General features: G+C 39.0%; 1 protein-coding gene across 6 annotated transcripts in view; it reads right to left on the reverse strand.

The window, feature by feature from the left end:
* The window catches only part of LOC137765065 (nuclear body protein SP140-like), a 76,465-nt gene that overhangs the window by 50,712 nt on the left and 937 nt on the right, over positions 1-24,816 (reverse strand). For 4 of the 6 annotated variants that reach the window (XM_068544261.1, XM_068544265.1, XM_068544264.1 and 1 more), the window contains exons 2-6: positions 21,599-21,754; positions 10,790-10,967; positions 9,716-9,884; positions 5,764-5,847; positions 2,303-2,386 (exon numbers count right to left, since the gene is read on the reverse strand). In XM_068544261.1, the coding sequence (XP_068400362.1) occupies positions 2,303-2,386; positions 5,764-5,847; positions 9,716-9,884; positions 10,790-10,967; positions 21,599-21,630 (547 nt within the window). In that variant the 5' untranslated portion in view covers positions 21,631-21,754. The remainder of the gene's footprint in view (positions 1-2,302; positions 2,387-5,763; positions 5,848-9,715; positions 9,885-10,789; positions 10,968-21,598; positions 21,755-24,816) is intronic. The other 2 variants (XM_068544266.1, XM_068544262.1) reach the window with 2 other exon arrangements.

A 24,816-nucleotide genomic window follows, 5' to 3' on the forward strand; every position in this document is an offset into this window, starting at 1 on the left:
TCCATCTCTGCCTCTGTTTCTTTCTGCTGGTGTCTCCTGGAGTGTCTCTTTCTCTGTTCCTGCAACTTTAGTCTTGTTTCTCTGATGTTGCTCCTTCTCTCCTATCCTTTGTCTTGTTTCTTTCTAGCTTTCTCTAAAGAAAGGCCTCCCTGCAATAGTATGTTTTAAATAGAATTTACCAGAGTGAGGAGGTTAAGTGGAGGGCAGTAGAATGTGAAAACAGTTCTGAATAAGGCAGAAAATGTATGAAAAGGCTCAGATATGAAAGATTTAACAATTAAAATTATTGGGGGAGTAAACGAGACAAACAAATATCATATGATATTGCTTATATGTATGTGGAATTTTAAAAAATGATACAAATGAACTTACTTAAAAAACAGAAACAGACTCACAGACATAGAAAACAAACATATGGTTACCAAAGGAGAAGTCGGGGAGGGATAAATTAGGAGTTTAGGATTAACATATACACATTACTATATATAAAAAAAGATAACCAACAAGGACCTACTGTATAGCACAGGGAACTATACGCAATATCTTGTAATAATGTATAATGGAAGAGAAGGTAAAATAAGAATATATATACATGTATACAAACATATATGTATAACTGAATCACTTTGCTGTACACTTGAAACTAACACAACATTGTAAATCAACTATATTTCAGTAAAATTTTAAAAAATAAAATAAAATACAAATTAAAAAAATAAAATTATTGGAGGAAAAAAGTTTATACTATATTGAATTAATAGTGCAGGAGGCAGGTGATGAGGCTGGGAAAATCGATACGGGGCTTATCATGGGTGATCTTGGATGCCACTCAGAGAAACATTTATTTAATCCTTAGTGTATTAAGAAAGTATGTTGGAACATAACACAATCTAATTTTCATTTTCAAATGTCCCATGTAGTTGAAGTGCAAATAACACATTTGTTGGAAGCAAGATTAGAGGAAGGTAATGAACAGAAGACTGTTGCTTTGAGAACCATGGCAGAGGTCTGAAAACTTGGGGGTGTGACAGATGGACAGCTTGGAGATATTCTGGAAGAGAAATGACTATACTGGATGAGTAACAGGCATTTATTTGAGGGCAAGAGCAGTCACGGTGACGCCTAGACTTCCAACTTGAAAACCTATGAGATAATAAGGATCCATCACTGAGACATGAATGCTGAAGAGGAGTTTAGATCTAGCTTGAGTGATGAAGATGCTACTTTTAGTTCTGAAATGCCAAGTTAAAGGTTCTTGAAAGAATTCACGTGTAGATATCTAGCAGACCATGGTCTTCGAGTCCACGGATAAATGTACTCTGAAGACAATCTAGGGTGGTGATTTGGTCATAGGAATCACTGGAATATTCAGGGAGAGGACTATTGCAATGTGATTATTTTACAAGTCCCACTTCGATGGTTAAGGACAGTTTAATCTGAAAACTCACAGCTAATGTTGCCAACACTTGTGCCCAAAGTTGCTTATATCCAGTGCTCTTACCTCAGGTCTACAATGTCCCAATCTGCTCCTCTCTCTTTTATTGTCTTTTCACTCTCAACCTGTTTTCCATCCATTCTCCTTCAACTCTTTCTCTACATAGTTGCCTTTGTACGTCTCCCTGACTTTTCCCAATTCTTAGTATTTATTTTCCTCTCACTCTTGCCCTTTCCATACTTTTCGCTCTCAACTTTTATCTCTGTTTCTCGGGAGATTTTTCAGTTTCTCTCTTCTCTGCTGTGTCTTACACTTGCTCCCATTCCATCTGTTTCTCCCACTTTATTTTGACCTCTGTCTCCCAACACTATTCAACTTTTGTCTCTCTGTGTGATTTCATCCTCCAGGTTCTCCCCTCTCATCATCTCCAAAACTCTCCTCTTGGACTCTGACTACGGTACCAGGGACCTCCAACTGGCCAGTTCTCCTGCGTGAACCTGACATGCCATGATGTTTCCAAGTTCCTCTTAGTTGTTCTGTGAAATTAATTGAAAATTATCCCCTATCTCAACCTGGAAGAGTGGGATTTTAGAAAACTGGATCCATTCATGTAATTTGTCACATATTACACCTTATCTACCTTTTCAATTTTCTCTTTTTATATTCCCCATCAATGGGTGCTCCATCTACTCAGGAGCTCAGATTCCTTTTCTCACTGTCTCTGTTGCATATGTGAGCAGGTAAGGGCAGGTAGGAGAAGTGGGGGCTAGCAGAGGCCTAGGATAGGAGACCGAAGGTAGGCTTTGCTTCCATGAAGACAAGAAAACAAAGGTTTAATATGGAATTGATAAATTAAACGATAGTTACCTCGTCTGTCATATGGCAGTAAGCTGGGTACATCTTCTAACCTTATTACATTGTTCATTTGGAGAGGTGACTGTTCCAAGGACACTAAAGAGAGCAACAGGAAAAAGAACTCAGACAGTATCCAGAGAAGAGACCTCTGTGTGCTCAAGATGAACTCTGATGATGTTCAAGTTCCAAGGACCCCATCTGAGGCCCAGCAGAGCCTTGCTTGCCTCTTTTTCATTGAGATGCACATATCTTAAGTGTAAAACAGCTCTGTGACCAACATCACAGTCAAGATTTGGAACATTTCCACCATGCCAGTCAGTTTCTACCCACTATAAGCAACCACTGTTTTGATTTCTATCACCATTAACAAGTCCTTCCTTTCTGGTACTATACTTGTCTGTACTGATGCTCACATCAATAGGATCACATAGTACATACTCCTGTGACTGGTTTCTTTTTCTCAACATAATGTTTCTGAGATTCATCCATGTGGTTACATATACCAGTAGTTCATTCGTTATATTGCTGAATAGTATTCCATTCTATAAATATATCACAGTTTATTTTCTCTTATTGATGAGAATTTGAATTGGTTCCAGATTTTAAATATTAGGAATAAAGCTACTATGAACATTGTTGTACAAATCTTTGTGTGAACATATGTTTTCATTCCTTATGAAAAGATACTTAGGAGTAGGACTGCTGGGTCGTGGGTTATATTTAACTTTATAGGAAACTGCTAGTTTTCCAAAGTGGTTATATCTATCACTTTATAGTCCAACCAGCAACGTATATAAAGGAGTTCTAATTGTTCCATAGTCTCATCAGCATTTGGTGTTGTCAGTATTTTTAATTTTAGCAATTCTAGTAACCGAATGGTAGCTCGTGTGGCTTTTCCCCAATGACTAATGAAATTTGCATTTCCCCAATGACTAATGATGATATATACTTTGTTTATGTTCTTATTGGTCATTTTATATCTTCTGAGTGAAGTGTCTGTTCAAGTCTTTTGTCCATTTTTTAAATTAGTGGTGTGTCTTTTTATTATTCTTTTGTAGGAGTTCTTTATACATTCCAGGTACAATCCTTTGTCAGATATATGCATTGCAAATATTTTCTCCCAGTCTATGACTTGCCTTTTCCTTTTCTTAATGGTGTCTTTGGATTAGTAGTTTTTAATTTTGATGAAGTGCAATTTATCAAGTTTTTCTTTTATGGTCCATGCTTTTTCTGTCCTATGTAACAAATTTTTGTCAACCCTAAATTTGCAAGGATACGCTCCTGTGTTTTCTTTTAGAAGCTTTATCGTTTTAGCCTTAACTTTTAGATTTGTGATCCAACTTGAATTATATTTTGTGGATAGTGTGAAGCAGGAGGAGAGGTTAATTTTTTCTATGTTTGCTCTGCCTTATTTTCCATCTTTTTACAGTCCATTCTACTTCTCTCCATTTCTCACATTTGTACTTACAGTCCTCTTCCCAACACTGTGTCTCCCCGAGGAAGGATTGTGCATTCTTGTTTCTGAGGGTGTCTCTCTCCTTGGCCACTCCTGTCACCTTGTATTTCTGCCTCTCTCTTCCCCAGTGAGGCTTCTGGCTCTTCCCCCTTTGTCTCTCTAGTTTTTCTCTTCCAACTCTTTATACCCTTTATACCTATGCTATTCCAGTGTACTACCCTCTCTGTCTCTTTGTGTTTTTTTTTACCTCTCCCCTTTACCACAAAAACCAGATATGCTTTCTTGGTAAGTAAATGTCTCCTCACCCTAGACTCTGATCTACTCCTCTGCCCCTTGGGGAGAGGAGCAGGGTTCCTTGGGGCTCCCTGGGGCCTCCTTTCTGAATTATGAACACATGACATCCCCCTTCCTCCCTCCCTGTATGTGCTACCATACTCAGAGTCAGTCATCCAGGCAAATATTGGACTGTCAGTCAACCTTACTGCTTGTTCAGATTCTCGGGCACATTCATTCACCATTTCCTGGATTTTTATTGTACCATTTGGGTCACAAGATGAATCTTCTTCCCTTATACTCATCTGCATCCATCACTGATATGCTCTGGGATTCTAGCTCTAGGTAGGGTGTCACCTAGATCACATTAGGAATGTTGAAGGATTTGTTTCCCCTTCCTTTCATACTGAACCTATATCCTTTACCAATAACTATTACAAATCCTTCCACCACCCCATTCTCATTCCCACTATTCGTAGTGGTAGATGAATCTCTAAATATATTTTTGATACACTTTGTACTTTTTAATATACATTTTATACTTTTAGCTATTTGTCTTTATTAAAAAGAGTAAGTATTATTATTAAAATACATCCGAATGTTACATAAATGTATTAATACCTCTATAAAATATATAATATCTGAGGTATAAATCCAAATTAAGGATACATATTAATGGCATTCTGCAAGGCCATTCTTTGGTTTTTTCTTACATTTGTCATTTCCAAGAGAAAAAACTCAACATTTAACAAATAACTAAATTTATTGTAGACCATTTGGCTTAAGGATGGAGACCTTTCCTTGGGCTTGAAGGCTGTTTCACTCACTGAATCACTAACTATCTTCACACCTCAGTTTCTTCTCCTGAAAAATGGGCATAACAAAACCCTTATGACAGGATTGTTATGAGAATTAAGTGAGATGCTACTGGTAAAGTGATACCTGGGTTATAGTAACTTAGCAAGAAATCATAATTTTCAATTAATGTCTTACGTGTTAGAATTTAATGATTAATTATTAGTAATAATATGAATGAAAAGATGGTTAAAAGCTAGAAACGGTGCATACTGGTTACAAAAGTACATAAGGCATATGTGAGCATTAAACATGTCGATGCACATGAAGCGCTGACCTTACGCCTAGTGGTCTGTGAATGTTATGCGTTGTGACTATTGTCATAGTCAGAGTTATTACTGCCCTTTGTTCTCTTCGCCCCTTTTTACTCCTTCCCTTCTCCTTTCTTTTACTCCTTCCCTTCTCCTTTCCTTCTTTTCTACAGAACACCATCTCTTCCACACCCTGCACACAATTACTGCTCACTCTCTTCCTCTCTTTTCTTTTATTATGAGTACTGTTTACAACTGTTCCTCCTTTTGACACATCAAAGCCTTCCTCTTTGGACTTGTCACAAACCCTTACTCCTTCCCAGATCCACTGAATTCCTAGCTCACAATTACTGCTGTCAGTTCTCCCCCTTAATTCTGCCTCATGGTTGCAGTGAGATCTTCTCTCTTGGGTTCATGTTCCATCTTCTTAGTTGTCACATCGCCTAGCAATATTCTTGAATTCCAGATCTGGCTGGTTAGTTGGGAGCCCATACAACACACCACTGCTCTGGCTTCCCCATCTCCTGCTGCATCCCTTCCCCAGGGTGCACTCTCCACCCAGGAGCTCAGTCCCCTGATCCCTGATCTCCTTTCCTCTTAGTAGATGAGACAGCAAGCTTCTATCAAGTCAGAATTACCTTGTTCACGGTTTAATTGTAAGTTGAATGTCTCCTTTGTCTCTCCTTCACCAATGCTTTGGTAATGGAAGTTTTCATGAATCACTGAGAAGAGAAAGGAAAGGCAATTAGAGATCCCAGACAGTGACCAAGAGCTGCATCTCATAGTTACACATCCAGGACATCCTTGACTCCCATAGTTCAGAGGGAACCTTCCAGCCCTCAGGGAACCCTAGACTTCAGTGGGTCTCACATGACCTGTGGCTTGATGTTGCTCCTGGAAACTTACAGCTGTTCCACATCTAATGCACCTCTCAAGTTTTAAAAAAGAATGGACATATGAAGGAGAAAAACCGTATGATCATCGCAATAGATGTAGAGAAAGCTTTCAACAAAATTCAACACCCATTTATGATAAAAACCCTCCAGAAAGTAGGCATAGAGGGAACTTACCTCAACATAATAAAGGCCATATATGACAAACCCACAGCCAACATCATCCTCAATGGTGAAAAGCTGAAACCATTTCCACTAAGATCAGGAACAAGACAAGGTTGCCCACTCTCACCACTATTATTCAACATAGTTTTGGAAGTTTTAGCCACAGCAATCAGAGAAGAAAAAGAAATAAAAGGAATCCAAATCGGAAAAGAAGAAGTAAAGCTTTCACTGTTTGCAGATGACATGATACTATACATAGAGAATCCTAAAGGTGCTACCAGAAAACTACTAGAGCTAATCAATGAATTTGGTAAAGTAGCAGGATGCAAAACTGATGACCAGAAATCTCTTGCATTCCTATACACTAATGATGAAAAATCTGAAAGTGAAATTAAGAAAACACTCCCATTTACCACTGCAACAAAAAGAATAAAATATCTAGGAATAAACCTACCTAAGGAGACAAAAGACCTGTATGCAGAAAATTATAAGACACTGATGAAAGAAATTAAAGATGATACAAATAGATGGAGAGATATACCATGTTCTTGGATTGGAAGAATCAACATTGTGAAAATGACTCTACTACCCAAAGCAATCTACAGATTCAATGCAATCCCTATCAAACGAACACTGGCATTTTTCACAGAACTAGAACAAAAAATCTCACAATTTGTATGGAAACACAAAAGACCCCGAATAGCCAAAGCAATCTTGAGAAAGAAAAACGGAGTTGGAGGAATCAGGCTCCCTGACTTCAGACTACACTACAAAGCTACAGTAATCAAGACAGTATGGTACTGGCACAAAAACAGAAATATAGATCAATAACAGGATAGAAAGCCCAGAGATAAACCCACGCACATATGGTCACCTTCTCTTTGATAAAGGAGGCAAGAATATACAGTGGAGAAAAGACAGCCTCTTCAATAAGTGGTGCTGGGAAAACTGGACAGCTACATGTGAAAGAATGAAATTAGAACACTCCCTAACACCATACACAAAAATAAACTCCAAATGGATTAAAGACCTAAATGTAAGGCCAGACACCATCAAACTCTTAGAGGAAAACATAGGCAGAACACTCTAGGACATAATTCACAGCAAGATCCTTTTTGACCCACCTCCTAGAGAAATAGAAATAAAAACAAAAATAAACAAATGGGACCTAATGAAACTTAAAACTTTTGCACAGCAAAGGAAACCATAAACAAGATGAAAAGACAACCCTCAGAATGGGAGAAAATATTTGCAAATGAAACAACTGACAAAGGATTAATCTCCAAAACATACAAGCAACTCATGCAGCTCAATATTAAAAAAACAAACAACCCAACCCAAAAATGGGCAGAAGACCTAAATAGACATTTCTCCAAAGAAGATATACAGATTGCCAACAAACACATGAAAGGATGCTCAACATCATTAATCATTAGAGAAATGCAAATGAAAACTACAATGAGATATCATCTCACACCGGTCAGAGAGGCCATCATCAAAAAATCTACAAACAATAAATGCTGGAGAGGGTGTGGAGAAAAGGGAACCCTCTTGCACTGTTGGTGGGAATGTAAATTGATATAGCCACTATGGAGAACAGTATGGAGGTTCTTTAAAAAACTAACAATAGAACTACCATATGACCCAGCAATCCCACTACTGGGCATATACCCTGAGAAAACCATCATTCAAAAAGAGTCATGTACCAAAATGTTCATTGCAGCTCTATTTACAATAGCCAGGACATGGAAGTAACCTAAGTGTCCATCAACAGATGAGTGGATAAAGAAGATGTGGCACATATATACAATGGAATATTACTCAGCCATTAAAAGGAACGAAACTGAGTTATTTGTAGTGAGGTGGATGGACCTAGAGACTGTCATACAGAGTGAAGTAAGTCAGAAAGAGAAAAACAAATACCGTATGCTAACACATATATATGGAATCTAAAAAAAGAAAAAAAATGGTCAGAAGAACCCAGGGGCAAGATGGGAATAAAGATGCAGACCTACTAGAGAATGGACTTGAGGATATGGGGAGGGGGAAGGGCAAGCTGGGACAAAGTGAGAGAGTGACATGGACATATATACACTACCAGACATAAAATAGAAAGCTAGTGGGAAGCAGCCGCATAGCACAGCGAGATCAGCTTGGTGCTTTGTGACCACCTAGAGGGGTGGGATAGGGAGGGTGGGAGGGAGGGAGATGCAAGAGGGAAGAGATATGGGGACATTTGTATATGCATAACTGATTCACTTTGTTATAAAGCAGAAACTAACACACCATTGTATAGCAATTATACTCTAACGAAGATGTTAAAAAAAAAAAAAGAATGGACAGTGGAAAAGTTGTAAATAGTGGTCAACCCCCTTCAAAATGATCAGAAAACAGTGAAAGGCAATTTAAAATAAATAATACACGTGGAATGTGTTTTGTAAATTCTATGTGCAACTAAGACCAGGGAAGAAGCAGATGGATTTCTTCAGGAGAAAGCTAATATTTCTAGAGAAATACACCTACATTACAGAAGAAAAGCCCTAACATCTTTCGAAGATGGAGATTTAGAAGGAAGGAAGGAAAGGAGGGAGAGAGGAAGGAAGGAAAGAAGAAAGGAAGGAAAAAACACCTTGGGTCAGGGAAAAAGACTTGGTTATAAAGAGACACACAGTGAAGAGGAACTAGTACTTCCCTGGGGTAAGATGGGTGGGGAGAAACCCAGAAAACAAGGAAAGACACATTCTGAAAGACACAGACAAGAAATGAAAATTTTCTGAAAGGCACAGATGGGAAGTGAATACTAACACAACTGTACCTCCTGGGGGCAATACCCACTGAGGGGTCAGGGCAGTAGGGAGCTGCTTTTTCCATCCCCAAGACATGTTGACTTCATGCCCAGGCCAACTTTGGAAGAGGACACAGGGGTAAATGTTATGTGGGTGAGAGATTTAGAGAACATAAGGAGGCCTAGGCATGAACGAGCCCTCCCACCCATGCTCCATTTTTCAGCCACATGGTTCTGCAGGTCCACTGTTCCTTTCCTACTTTGTAGCTTTCACATGCTGCCCCCTCCCCAATGCATGGGTATGTGCTGACCTTCTCTTGTGAATTCTCCATTCTTTGTTCAGGCACAGGACTGCATTGAATGACAGATCTTTCAATACAAAGAAAATATTTCCATCTTTGAACATGTCTGCAAGTATCAGATAGGGCTACTTCCTTTCCTACAAAAGGCATAATTCATGCCTTCCTCCAGAAAAGTAGAGACTCAAATCCTATGTTTCTCAGCACCAAATTCAGGTCCTGGCTGAGCAATCATTTGTGGGATTACTTGGCTAAGGTGTCACCCCCACTATGTGTAAGCTCCATGAGGACACAAGTCATGTGTGTTTTCTTCTCTATTGTATTCTCTCCCTGCCTGCCATGTAGTAGTCACTCCATATAATAACTGTCAAATATAATGAAGAGTGAATGAATGAATCAGTGAATGAAGTGGACTTGAACCCCAAAACTTGTTGAAAGTTATAATTACCATTTTGGAAGTTTCTGCAAATCTGAAGTAAATCAGGATAGGCCTTCAGGTTAACTCTGCTGAACAGGGCATCCAGAACTGTCTTGTCAAATTTCTTCTCCAGTTCACTGAGAGCATCATACACCACTCTTTCCACCGGGACCAGATTTCCACAAGCTTCTTGAAAATGCTTAAAAATATTGAATGGTGAATTATGTAGCTTTGAGTGTATGGGTTATAGGAGACTTGGATTATAAATAGACTAATTGTTCTCTGGTGAAATATTAGAATGTTACATATATTTGGATGACTTCTAAAATATTCTCCATCATAAAAATAGACTCTTATTTTGTTAACCTGCCTCTCTGACATTGATGGCCACTTAAGAGAGCAATTTTGAAGAATAAAAGTCGGTTCAAAGTAGAATGCTGTGTGGGGGCTTTAAGAGCCTGGCCAGGATGCTTCAGGAGTAGCCCTTACTGGTACAGAGAGGCCATTTAGTTGACCAGACAATAACCACTGCCCTTCCCTCCAGGAAACCATGTAACCGCTCTCCCCTTCTGTGAATGTTGCCAAAGGGCAAAGAAAATTCACAAAGACAAAAAGAAGACTTGTCCTCAGTAACCCCAAGAAGGCCCATTGTTAACCTTTACCTGTACTCTGTATCCGGAAGTGTCTAAAGTGCAAGAAACGATTTGGAAAGAGAGCAGCAAGCATCTGCTTCCAAATTTATCCTACCGTGACACGACTTCCCTATGAGTTCAATCACTTCAGGTTCGAGTGCGTAAAATAAGGAGTCTTTGTAATGAAATGTTGCCCAACTCACTGATTTGCTTTAATTTTGTTATTGTTATCATATTGTATCAAAATATCTAAGATGCTCCCTACCTACTCGCAATTCCAACGTTGCCACATCTCCATCGCCACGCACCTCCCCCGTTTACTACAGAAGAAGGGATGTTGTCTGTGATGTTACTTCTCCTCTCACCTCCTAACTTGTAGGATGGCGAACGTCCCTGTTCATAGGAGGACCTTTAGCCTGCTCATTGCATCCTAAATTTGGCAGGTTATCAAGAGGGAATTCTCCTCACTTACCTTGTACATCTGCTCAGGGATGAAGCCCCGATCTCGGAGGCCCATGAGGAAAGGAAACGGCTTTGTTATTGCACTTGCAATCTCCACCTTATTTTCTCTGAAGAGCCTGAATATGAACTCATAGAAAAACTGCACCTCTGGGTTCTGCTCCTCTGGGTTCTGGTCCCCTGTGATCATTCTGAGAAACAAAGACACAATATGAAAGTAGACGTTGAGTTTCCGAGAGGCCCATGGAGGTCAGAAGATTTTATTTTACTTATTTATTTTTTACAGCTTCTGAATGTTTTTATATATGAAATTATATATTACAATGACTATTCTTTTTTCTACATGAATATTTACTACATATATTTTTTATACAATTTTTAAAGGTTACACTCCATTTACAGTTATGACAAAATATGGTCTATAATTCCCCGTGTTATACAATATAACCTTGTAGCCTATGTTACACCCAATAGTTTGTATCTCCCAGTCCATCACCCCTAAATTCCTGCTTCCCCCTCTCTCCCTACTGGTAACCACTAGTTTGTTCTCTATATCTGTGAGTCTGCCTCTTTTTTGTTACATTCATTAGTTGGCTGTATTTTTTTACATTCCACATATAAGTGATACCATCCAGTATTTGTCTTTCTCTATCTGACTTATTTCACTTAGTATAGTGCCCTCCAAGTCCATCCGTGTTGTGGCAACTGGCAAAATTTCATTCATTTTTTTATGGCTGAGTAGTATTCCATTGCATACATATACACTACATCTTCTTTATCTGTTCATCTGTTGATGGACACTTAGGTTGCTTCCTTATATTGGCAATTGTAAATAATGCTTCTAGGAACATTTGGGCGCATGTATCTTTTCTAATTGGTGGTTTTTTGTTTTTTTTTTTCAGATATATACCCAAGAGTAGAATTGCTAGGTCATATGGTGGTTCTATTTTTAGTTTTTTGAGAAACATTCATGCTGTTTTCCACTGTGGCTGCACCAATTTACATTCCCACCAACAGTGCAGGAGGGTTCCCGTTTCTCCACATCCTAGCCGACATCTGTTATTTGCATTCTTTTTGATGATAGGTACTCAATGGAGGGCCAGCGTGTATAAAGTGATGTTCTTGTGCAAGGACCAGAATAGATGGGATTTATTTACTTAGAGAATAATCAAGGGTGCAATAGAAGAATACACTGGGCTTAAGGAAGGCTTGTACATAGAAGTGAAAGAGTTTACCCTGTGCTAATCAAAACTACTGTAAAAAGACTTTCACCCAAACTCTCTACGGAAAACATTGAATTTTAAAATTGTAAAAGCTTTACAGGAATTTATATGATACTCAGATGGCTAATTTTATGTCTCAATGTGGAGGGTTTGGGGTATAAGACTAACATTTTATTTTAAATTGGTGAACTTTGAGTAAGCAGTTTGCCCTCCATAATGTGGGTCGGCCTCATCCAATCAGCTGAAGGCCTGAATAAAACAAAAAGACCAGCCTCCCTGAGTAAAAAGGAATTCTCCAGCTGACTGCTTTCAGAGACTCTGCTGGGTCTCTAGCCTGCTGGTGCATAGCAGACTTTGGACCTGCTGGCCTCCATTAATGTGTGAGCCAATTCCTTACAATAAATATCTCTTTCTCTATATATATACACGCACACACACACACACACACACACACACACTCACACACACACAGCCTATTGGTTCTGTTTCTCTGAAGAACCCTGATGAATACACATTACAAAAAAAAAAGTTACAGACAAAGAAATAAAAAAACAAACTGAGATAATACTACAGAACCTAACACTGAACTGCAAGTCTTCTTAGTTAATAACAAATAGAATAAATCTCAGGAAGGTGTAAAGGAGCTAGACCTCTCCCACCTGTAACTGCAGAGGCAGGAATGGCATTCCACATCATAAAATTAGGTCAAAGACACTCCTCTGATAAAGTCTCAATTAATACTGAGAATATGTCTTTTTCTTTGGTCTAATATAGAGACTTGTGTGAATATTCAAAACTAGGACAGGTTGCTCTATATCTAAACCTGCCTGTGGAAGTGTTATATACATGAAGAAATATAAGACCTCTGGGTTTCAAACATAACCACACCTGTGAGAAGTAATTTAGAGACTCAAAAAGCTTTATAATTCTGATTCTTACTTGATAAATTCTTCCCCTTGCTGATAATGTCTTAATAAACTTCTCTGTATTTCTAAAAGTTGTAAAGACTCATAGGATTTTTTTTATCCCACCATAAAAGGGTCATTGGAACTTCCCATTCTCCAAATATGCATCAGGATAGAATAAAATCCATTCCTTCACTGAATTCCTTAAAAAAAATGTTTTTGCTTAAAGATAGCTGATTGAAAACAAGTGCTTTCCCCCTCTCTCACTGGAGGGTCCTCTAAAATGACAGTAAAGAAATTAGAGTCACAATGACAAAGAGAAGACGGTTGGATGAAAAACTTAAACCAAAGTCTGAAAAAGAAAAAGTGGTCAGAGCATTCATCATTATTGCTGGTGGAGGATCCTCCTAGAGGTCAGAGAGGGGCCCAGTGTGTCTTACAGGCCCCTGGAGAGGTAGTGGAGGTGGGGAAGAAGATGCAAGAATGAAAACAGAGGGATTGTTTGAAAGGAGAAAATACAAAACAATGTGCTCCCCAACTCCTCCCTGACCCCACCATACAGAACTCCTGCACCCAGGCAAGAAATTAGAGGTTTCCTCTTAAGAAAAATGTAAATGACTCAGAAAAATGGTCTTCACCTTCGGGCATTTGGGACTTACCCAGCAAAGTCACAGGTTTTCAAGCCCATCTCATTAAATGCAGTTCCAAGCTAGCTTATCAGTGCCTCACCCTTAAGAATGAACAAACAATAACAGGCCACAGCTACTTGTGGAAACTAACAGCACAAAGGGGCAGAGGGCAAAAATGACTCCAGAACAAATAGAAATATTACAGGGAACAGAAGAGAGTTTCTAAAAAACAATTTTCATACACATTGGAGAAGATATTATGTCCAGGATGACATGAAGAAAAAACAAGAAAATAAGATAATGGGCCTGGAAATTTAAAGTGATTGCTGAAATTTTTTTAAAAAGTTTAACTAAAATGGTCATAAGATAAAGACAAGGGAATTTCCCCAGCACATAGCTGGAAAAAAAAAATTCTAAAGGAAACATGAAAAGTAAATTTGAAACATCTAAATGTCTAAAGTAGTCACTCAAGTGTGTAGATTCAGAAGTAAAAGGAAATGACTAAAAAATATACCCCCTGTTCAATCATTCATGTGTGAAGGCAAAATAGCTGTGCAGAGGCTCAGAAAACATTTTACTCATGCACCCTCTGTGTTGGTCACACAGTTTTCAATGCTCTATTTTCTTTACTTCTGAGCAAAGGTAGGGTTGCACCCTCCTGCCTCCTTGGGCTGATGGGTGTAGCTTTGGCAGAAGAATTTGGAGCCAGCACCTGTGAGCCATGCTCACTGTTTCTCTGCTACGGTGGCTGTCATTTCAGATGGTGGTTGTTCATCAGCTAGAGACAGTCCAAGATGAGGGTTCCCTTAAGCAGCTGGTGACCCACTGAGATTTTAGAAATGTTTGTTCCAATAGAATAATCTACCCCATTCTTACTGACATACTGTCGGGAACAAATTATTTGCTGATACCCTACAATAAGAGAATCAGGAAATCAATACGAGCAAAGTTCTGTTATATCAATGAAAGAAGTGGAAGGCACCACTAAAACCAGTTAACATACTGACGTCTTAGATATACAGAATGGACTTGAGGACACAGGGGGTGGGGGCGGAGGTGGAAGCTGGGGGGAAGTGAGAGTAGCATCGACATATATACACTACCAAATGTAAAAGAGATAGCTAGTGGGAAGCAGCAGCATAGCAGGGAGATCAGCTCAGTGCTTTGCGATGACCTAGAGGGGTGGGATAGGTAGGGTGGAAGGGAGGCTCAAGAGGGAGGGGATATGGGGACATGCATATGCATATGGCTGATTCACTTTGTTGTACAACAGAAACTAACACAGTATTGTGAAGCAATTATACTCCAATAAAGGTCTATTAAAAAAAAAATACTGATGTCTACAAATTGTAAATTTCATTTGAGAAAACAAAGTACATCTCAAAAATTATTTTAGAACAGTGATTCTCAAAGTATGGTCTGGGGACCCTGGCATTTTGTGCAAGACCCTTTCAGGTGTCATCAAAGTCAAAACTGTTTTCATATAATACTAAGATGTTATTTACCCTTTTTCTCTCTCATACTCTCACAAATGTATAGTGGATTTTTCCAGAGAATACACGGCCTGTGGTATCACAATAGATTGAATGCAGAAGCAGATAGGAGAAACCAGCTGTCTTCTACAGAACTAGCTATTAAAGAGATTTGCAAAAATGTGAAGGGTGGCTAATCTCACTAATTTAGTTTATTGTAGAAGACAGTTATTTTTCATAAAATAGGTCATTTATGTTAGCAGGTAGTGAGTTCATTATTATTATTATTTTAAAATGAATAAATAAATATATTTAAGTGTTCAAAGTTCAACTTTCTAATATGGTAGATAGTAATAAGTATAACCTACATTAACAAAAACTAGCTCTTTGGATTCTCAGTAATATTCAAGAATGTAGAGGGGTCCTAAAATCAAAAAATTTGAGAAGCCTTGTTCTAGAAAGAGGATATATACTGTATGCAGTAGTAAAATTATAGTAATCTTAATCTAAAACTTCAGAGTATATTAAAAATTTTAACAAACTGAATCTGGGCAAGTTAAAAAACTGAGTTAAATGATTTATTTCAAAGATGCTAAATTCAAATGGCATGGCTTCACATTTGATGCTATCAATCAGAGAAATATTGGGTTGGCCAAAAAGTTCGTTTGGGTTTTTCTATAACATCTCACGGGAAAACCCGAATGAAATTTTTGGCCAACCCAATATATATTTGAGAATTAATTAGAAATCATAAGGGTAACAAATAGAGTCAAAATGAGACTATAAATCTTACAAAAGAATAAAAGTAAAGAAAACACACTGTTTTTCTTAAACAGAGAAAACAAAGAGACATTAGATATTAAAAGTGCCCCCAAAATTTATAAGCAAAAGATATATGTCATTTAAAACAGATTAAATTACCATCTTAGAGTATGAACGAAATAAAGTATAAATAGAGTCTAACTACCAAAGACACACAAAAAACAAAGTGACATTAAAAATGTTAAAAGTCAAAAAATGGGCATGTGACATTAGACAAAGGCAAACAAGATAGAAAGCAAAATTCACAATATATCTATTTCAATAACAACATTTAAGACTGCTAATAGACAAATCTTTCATGGTCGTTACAAAATTTCACTTTCAATTTTTAACTCCTCAAGTATATTTAAAAAGATATGTGGGATAAAAGTTTTTAAAATTGCAAAAATATGTACTAATAACTCAGTCATAAACACAAGAACATACCAAGTATTTGGCCCTGAATTGATCTAACTAATAAAGAAAAATTGAATAGGTACATGCTCTAGCTATAAGACGATATTACAATAAATCAAAATTTTAAAACAAAAATTTTGTTTTAAGAAACAAATCTAACTTTCAGTGGTTTAAAAAGTTCATTTTTGGCTTCAGCTCTAACATTGCAAAGACCTTGGAAGTCATCACTCCTATCCTTACAAAAATAAAAAAGCTGAAAAAACTGAAAATCAATGAATTTCAGGCATGTACAGGAAAATTGAGGCCATAGGTCAAACTGTCACCCCAAAAACTGGATTGATAGACAGGTCCAGAGAATCACAGATGAGATCAGCTACCTGGAATGGAAGCCACTAGAGCCATAGACCATAGGAACACTTAAATGATAAGTTTGATGACTTGCTGGAGGCTGAGTGTGGACTTACATGAGAATGAGAAACTCCTAGGGACCACTGTCTTAGGAGAGCCCCCAGTCTTTTGTGGGTTTTACCTCAAGGAACCCCACCAGGTACTCATGGAGAAGAGCCAAGAAAAATCCTCTGCTCTGGCAGAGGGAGAGGGGAAAAGGAAACTTTTTAAAAGAGCCCAGAGCATTCTCCATAACAACGGTCTACTCTCCAGAAGAAAACGCTTTGCCCAAGCCTTATCTGACCTAGGGGAAGGTCAGTTACCAAAATCCAGCTCCTTCTAGGCTTCTGTCTCATTTAATGGGGTAAGGGAAGGGGAAATAGCTAAGAAATCATTCTAAAATTTACAGTCCAGGAACACAGTTCCACTACAAGATTGAGATTTAATTATAAGATTAAAGAATGCTTTCTCTCCCCAGTACCCTACCACTACATCAATAGGGCTCCAGTATAATAATTGAGGATTACAGCTGAAAGAGCTGCAAGGCTCTATTTAATGACCTCTTAGGGAAATCCAAAGAAAATAGGGGACACAAAATGAGAACATTAGAGGAATTTGAAGCCTCTGTCACCTAAAGCCAGAAAAAACATTAAACATGGCCCATCTCCTAGCCAGGTTAACATAAAACTTCACAGTAAACATTTATTTGCCTCAGTTTCTATTATCTGATACATCACATCTGGCTTTCAAAAAAATTACAAGGCATACCAAAAGACAAAAAGCAGTCTGAAGAGACAAAGCAATCATCAAAACCAGACTCAGATATGACAGGTTTTCAAATTATCAGACAGGAATTTAGAATAACTATGACTAATTAATATGTTAAGGGCTCTAATGGCAAAAGCAGACAACATGCAAGAACATACGGCTAAGTAAGGAAAAAGATGGAAACTCAAAGAAATAACGAAAAGGGAAATGCTAGAAATCAAAAACACTACAACAGAAATGGAGAATGCCTTTGATGGGCTTATCAGTAGATTAGACATGGCTGAAGGAAGAATCAATGAGTTGAAGATATGTCAATAGAAATTACTTAAAATACAAAGAGAAAAAGTATAAGGAGAAAAAAACACAACAGAACACAATATCCAAGAATACCAAAAAGAATAGATATATATAAGTGGAATACCAGAAGGAGAAGAAAGAGAAAAGAGAGGAAAGGAAATACTGGAAGTAGTAATGGCCAAAAATTTTCCAAAATTAATAACAGACAACAAACCACAGATCGAAGAACCTCAGCAAACACCAAACTAGATAAATACCAAGTATCTATGAGTCATTTCATATTCAAACTGAAGAAAACCAAAGACAAAAAGAAAATGTCTCCCCCAAGGAAGAGAGGGGGAGAGGGGGCAGGGAGCCTTACCCTTGGAGAAACAAGGATAAAAATTACATCAGATTTCTCATCAGAAACCATGCAAGAGAAAATGTAGATAAAAATTTGAAGTGATAAAAAAAATTTTTTTAAAAACCCTCCAATCTGGACTCTTATATCCTTTGAAATTAAGAATTCAGAGCCAGCACTTGGTTAACTATGTTCACTGTTTTCTCAAACAAACAAAAACTGAGGTAATTTATTGCCAGAAGATTTACCATGAAAGAAATGTTAAAAGAAGTTCTTCAGGCAGAAGAAAAATGATATGGGTCAGAAACTTATATCTACATGAAGAAAGGAAGAGCATCTGAGAAGGAATAAATGGAATAAAGGAATAGGAATAAATAATTAAAAATTTTTTTCCTATTCTAAGTTGATCTAAGAAATAGCTGTTTGTTCAAAGTGATAAGAACAACTGTGTGATTTATAGTAAATGGATAAGTGAAATGACAGACAGCAGTGTTAAAAAGGACAGGAGGGAGGAACTGGTAACATTTTGTTGTAAGATGCATGCACTGACCATGAAGCAATATATTGTAATTTACAGTGGATATGGCTAGTTGTAAATATATATTGCCAACGCTGGGGAAACCAATAAAATGTTTTAAAAGAAGTATAATCAATATACTAAGAGAGATGAGAAAATGGAGCCACAAAATGCTCAATTAAAACCAAAAGGCAGAAAAAGAAAGGAAGAAAAAATGGAAGCAAATACAAGTACAATGAATAAAAAACAGTTACAAATTAAAAAAAAACAGTTACAAACAGTTATAAAATATAAAAAACAGTTACAAATATGGTAGATTTTAATTCACCATATGAATAATCACTTTAAATGTGAATGGTCTAAATACACCAATTAAAAGACAGAAATTGACAGAGTGAAAAAAAAATAACACCCAACCATATGTTGCCTTTAAGAAAGCCACTGTAAATATGAAACATAGATAGGTTAAAAGTGAAGGGCTGGGGCTTCCCTGGTGGCGCAGTGGTTGAGAATCTGCCTGCCAATGCAGGGGACACGGGTTCGAGCCCTGGTCTGGGAAGATCCCACATGCCGCAGAGCAACTGGGCCCGTGAGCCACAACTACTGAGCCCGCGCATCTGGAGCCTGTGCTCCGCAACAAGAGAGGCCGCAACAGTGAGAGGCCCGCGCACCACGATGAAGAGCGGCCCCCGCTTGCTGCAACTAGAGAAAGCCCTCGCACAGAAACGAAGACCCAACACAGCCAAAAATAAATAAATTAATTAAAAAAAAAAAAGTGAAGGGCTGAAGATATGCCATGACAACGTTAATCAAAAGAAAGTTGTGGTAGCTATATTAATTTCAGAGAAAGACTTCAGAGCAAGGAAAATTGTCAGAGACAAAGAGGGGCATTATATAAAAATAAAGGGTCAATTTCTCCAAGAAGACTCAGCAATCCTCAATGTGTAGGCAACTAACAAAATAGTATCAAAGTACATGAGACAAAAATTGATAGAACTACAAGAAGAAACAGACAAATCCACTCTTGGATTTGGAGAATTCAATACCCTTTTTTTAGTAATTGGTAGAATAAGTAGGCAGAAAGTCAGTAAGAATACAGTGACCTGAACAGCACCATCAATTAATCTGATTTAACTGACACTTATAGACTATTCTATTCAACAATGACAAAATATACACACCACTCAAGTTCATGTGGAATATTTACCTAAATATACCACGTTCTCAGCTGTAAAACTCATCTTAACAAATTAAAAAGAAAAGAAATCAGGAAAATTATGTTCTCAGACCACAATGGAATTAAAGTAGAAATAACAGAAATAGAGCTAGAAAATTCCAAAATACTTAGAAACTAAACAGCATACTTCTAGGATCAAAGAAGAAGTCTCAAGAGAAATCTAAAAATAACTTGGACTAAATTAAAATGAAAACACAGCTTAACAAAATATATGGAATGCAGCACAAAAGTGCTTAGAGAGAAATGTGTAGCATTCAAATGTATATATCAGAAGAAAGATCTAAATCAATAATTTAAGCTTCCCTCTGAAGAAACTAGAGAAGAAGGAGAAGTTTAAGCCTCATTCAAGCAGAAGACAGGAAATAATAAAAATTAGAGTAATAATCAATAAAATTGAAAACGGGAAAACATTAGGAAAAAAATCAATGAAACCAAAAGCTGATTTTTTTTAATCAATAAAATTGATAAACTTCTAGCCAGGCTAACAAAGAAAAAAAGAGAAGACAGAAATTGCCGATATCAAAACAAAAGAGTGGTCATCGCTATTAATCCAACGAACATTAAAAAATAATAAAGAAATAATACTATGGACTACTCTATCCCTACAAATTTGATAAAAGATAAAATGGACAAATTCCTTAAAAGAAACAAACTGCCAAAACTCACACAGAGAGATAGATCATCTGAATAGGCCTATATCTATTAAAGGAATTGAATCAAATATTAATAGCTCTCCAAAAAAGAAAGTACCAGGCCCAGATGGTATCACTAGTGAATTCTACCAAACCATTTCAACTATAATCTCTTCCAGAAAATATAAGCAGAAGCAACACCTCCTAAGCCATTCTATGAGGTCAGCATTACCCCACCCTCACCTCTCGCTGCCCTTCTTTTCCTGCCTGGAGGCCAAAGGTTGGCTGGACTTTGAGCTCCACTGGCTCGTCTTCCCATCTCTCAAGAGCAGGTGGGTAGCAGAGGCGGGATGTACTGTCACCCTCCAAGAGAAAGGGTGCTGGGCGCTAAGGACCTGCCAGACTGCACCGCTGCCAGTAGCAATGCCGCTGCCTTCTTGGGGCCCAGCCAGCTCCAGAAATAGCCCCAGCTTAGAGGAGTTTTCACACACTTTAATATTGCTTTAATTTTTACCAACAATAATGGATCGATGACTGACAATAATATCTTCTCTTTTTAAAAGACAAATTTCCCTCCTTCTCTAACCAGATGTGTAATACATCCCAGAATCGAAAAAGCAACTGCTCCCTCCCTGCCTGTTTGCATTCATGCATGTTGAGCCCCATCTACTTTCAGTTCCTCTTATCGAGTGTTCAGAGGTACGGAGTTGACTCTCAGACTCAGGGCCACACAGATGGGCTCTGACAAAACTGGTCCCCCACTACCCAGAAACTAGAAAAAGGTTTTACAACAGTTGGGAGTTAGATTTGGATGTAAATTTTTCTGAAAAACTCTTACCGACAGAGCTGTCTTTGGAGGTAGGGATCAAGGAGGTTATGGGGGAAATGAGAGGGCTCAGAGGGCACAATGAATCATCCAGCCTTGTAGCAAGCCCCAGAGGGACCAGGGAATTCCAACAGTGCCCACCCAGCTGCATGGCAGTTACAAGAAAAGAAGAAGGTGATGTGAGTCAGGGTGTCCTTAAGTTTCCACTGCAACGGCTAATCCACTGCAATTTTTGAAATCTTACTTCCTCACTGTTTATTGATTTGTCATCCATTCTGTTTATACCTATAGAACGAGGCTGGGAAGACAGAAATAATGAGTGTAGATGCCAGCCTTAGGAGAGATGCTGGACACAGGGGGCCAGGACTAACCTGCAGCTGAGGGGGGTACCTGCACTTGCCATCTTCTCCTTAGGCCATAGAGCTGGCCTAAGATCACTCTTGATTAGATTTTCACTGCCTCTGTCCTTTCCAGGAGCTCTGACAAGGAAGAAGTTTGCCCATTGATGGATCCCTCGGGTGCGGCACCTAAAGGGTAAAAGGAAAGTGAAATAGCTGAACCGTTTGACGTGGCTGCACCACCATGCTGGTCTTCCCTCCGCCCACTCTCAGCCCCGGGGAGGAGGAGCGGGGCCATTTCCTGGCATCCAGGGAAGAGAGGGGACTACTCGTTCCCGCAAAGGAAAGAGGGCAGGAAAGTCTCTTGAACTCAAACAGATCAAATCTGTTTTGAGGTGACATGGCATAGTGGCGAGGGGGAGGAAGAAAATGCCACGTTTGCTCCTGCGTCTTGCCAAGGTGACTGTGAGACGAAAAAAGAAAAAGCCAGACATTTCAGATCTTCTCTTAGGCCCATGGGCGGGCCAAGCACAGGACTGAGCCTGCACTGGATGAGTTAGACCCAGTGTTCAGACACAGGACTGGAGAGAGCCGAAATGCTGGGGAAAATAGTCTTCAAATTTCTGGAAAGCAACCAGAGGCCAGAAAGAACCCTCCCAATTCCTACAACCAGAAGGAAGTGCTAAGTTTGGGCAGAGAAGCCTGATGTGCAAGTCTAAGTTTTCTTGTATATGTGGGCACTTTACAAATGTAGCCAGGAGTGCTTGGGAAAAAACTGAGCTCCAAATAGCCACTGAAATCTCAAAGAAAGTGACAGCCTTCTCATTAGATGAGGAAAGGTTTGGAACTGAGACTACCTACACCTTAAAGAATAATGTGGGCTTCCCTGGTGGTGCAGTGGTTGAGAATCTGCCTGCCAATGCAGGGGACACGGGTTCGAGCCCTGGTCTGGGAAGATCCCACATGCCGCGGAGCAGCTGGGCCCGTGAGCCACAACTACTGAGCCTGCGCGTCTGGAGCCTGTGCTCTGCAATAAGAGAGGCCGCGATAGTGAGAGGCCCGCACACCGCGATGAAGAGTGGCCCCCGCTTGCCACAATAGAGAAAGCCCTTGCACAGAAACGAAGACCCAACACAGCCAAAAATAAATTAATTAATTAATTAAAAAAAAATAATGTGATGATGCTAGCTAACAAGCGTGTTACATTTATGTTTGTACATAATTTTTTCACTTATACCCAGCCCTCATTTTGTAAAGGATTTGGAGCAACTTAGAAAAACACACTGCATCGGCATAAAGTTGAAAGATAAAGAAATGGGAGCAAAGCACAAATAAAATTAATAAACAAAACCAGAGGACTAGAAACCCAGGCAGGACAATGGGTCAAAGACAGAGATGAACGGGAGTCAAGGTATCTGTAGAATCCAAGGTCTTGGTCAGGGCCGTGGGCTAAAGCAGGTGAGAACTGGGAAGCCTCAAAGTAGTAAGTTTCCAAAGTATGTTCCACTGAATCTGCCTTCTTCTGGCTCATTATAGATGTGCTAGAAAATGTGCATAAATATGTTTGCCAAGTGTAGGGGACAAAAGATTTCTACCCCTCTGCCCTTGTCTGTTCTCTTTCCCCCAAAAAAGTGAACACAAATCTGGCTGGGACAGATTCCAAATTCCAGGACATGATGAGGCCAGTGGGCAGGGTTCGTGTGCCTACCAGCTGCTACACACACGTGGGACTGCCTGCCTCTCTCTCTCCCTCACGTTGGTGGGCAAAGAGGCTAGTAAGCTATGTCTCCGTTGGACACCACTGTTCCCAGCTTTTGGCCTCCGTTGGGCACAGTGTCCCCGACAAGGCCTGACACAGACTAGACCAGCTGACATAAATATGCCAGCTTCTTTGCTTATAAGCACAAGGCCTTTGGTGTTCCTCAGCTGATGGTGGTAAGACTAGGACTTACAGAGTATTCCTGTCAAATTTACAAGAAAATCTTACTTGGCAATATCCTGCATTAGCCCAGATAACAATAGGAAATTTAGCTTCTGTTTTCCACTGTCTTTTTTTCTCTGTGTTCACTAGAGAATCATTCTCTCTGGGATAAGATCAGGGATGCCTGGACCAAGCCCACTGATGACCATCAGTTGGTCCCTGGCTCCTAATGGATGGAGAGAGTTGTCTCCTTTTTCTTCCATATGACCTGAGGGATGAGAAGATTCTGACCTGCCTCCTTGCTCTGTTCTCCCACCCAGATTTAGGTCAAGTAGGTGATAATCTCTGAAGGCAAGTCACTGCTTTCTTTCCACCTGAAGAATTTCTTTCCACGTAGTTAAGTGCGCTGAGATCTGACACTTGGAATATAGGTGTGAATTGCAGGGTCCTGACCACAATCCAGTGCTATTAGTTAATTTGCTATTAACTCGCCATAGTCTACCAAACTCCCATCTTTGAACGCTAGCGGGCTGCTCACTATCGGGTCAGACAACCCATCCCAGATGGATCACATTTCTGTGAAGATCCGTTGCCCACAATTCACTCTCTGTTACCAACTTTTTAATCAGTTGGGATTTGGAGGTACAAGTAACCAAAACTGACTCGGACTAACTCAGACAGAAAATCAATTTCTTAGAAGTATATTGGGTAGCTCAAACAATTTATAAGAAGGCTGGAGGACTGAAATCAGAAAATAGGCAGACCGGGCAGAAAGGTCCCCAGCCCAGGTCATGGTATGTGGCCATCGATTTGACAAATGTGTCCTTTTCCATTCTGATTAAAAAGGAGGATCAGAAACCGTTTTCATTCTCGCTTGGCAGATAAGATTATTCATTTACAGTTTTGTCTTGTGTCTGGATCACCTGGACCTCTCAAAGAACATCGCATGGATCGGTTATGTTGGTGACATCCTGGTGATCAGACATTATGATGAGCAAAAGAAGCCATACCTCAAAAAGTGCGTGCCGTGTGTTTTCATTTATGTAAAACTTTAATACAGGCAAAACAAATCTGTAGTCATAGAAAAGTGATAGTCATAGATACCATAGACATCATAGATCAGTGATTGCCTGATGCTGGGCTGGGGAGGAGGCTATCTGCAAAGGGCACAAGGGAACCTTCTGGGGTGATGGAAATGGTCTATATCTTAATTGTGGTTGTAATTATCGGGTTAGCCGAAAACTTCGTTTGGGTTTTTCCTTAAGACGTTTTGAAAAAACCTGAACGAACACTTTGGACAACCCAATACATTTGTTAAAACTCATCAACA

Source organism: Eschrichtius robustus, chromosome 5 (genome assembly GCF_028021215.1).
Source record: "Eschrichtius robustus isolate mEscRob2 chromosome 5, mEscRob2.pri, whole genome shotgun sequence".
NCBI classification, from domain to species: domain Eukaryota; kingdom Metazoa; phylum Chordata; class Mammalia; order Artiodactyla; family Eschrichtiidae; genus Eschrichtius; species Eschrichtius robustus.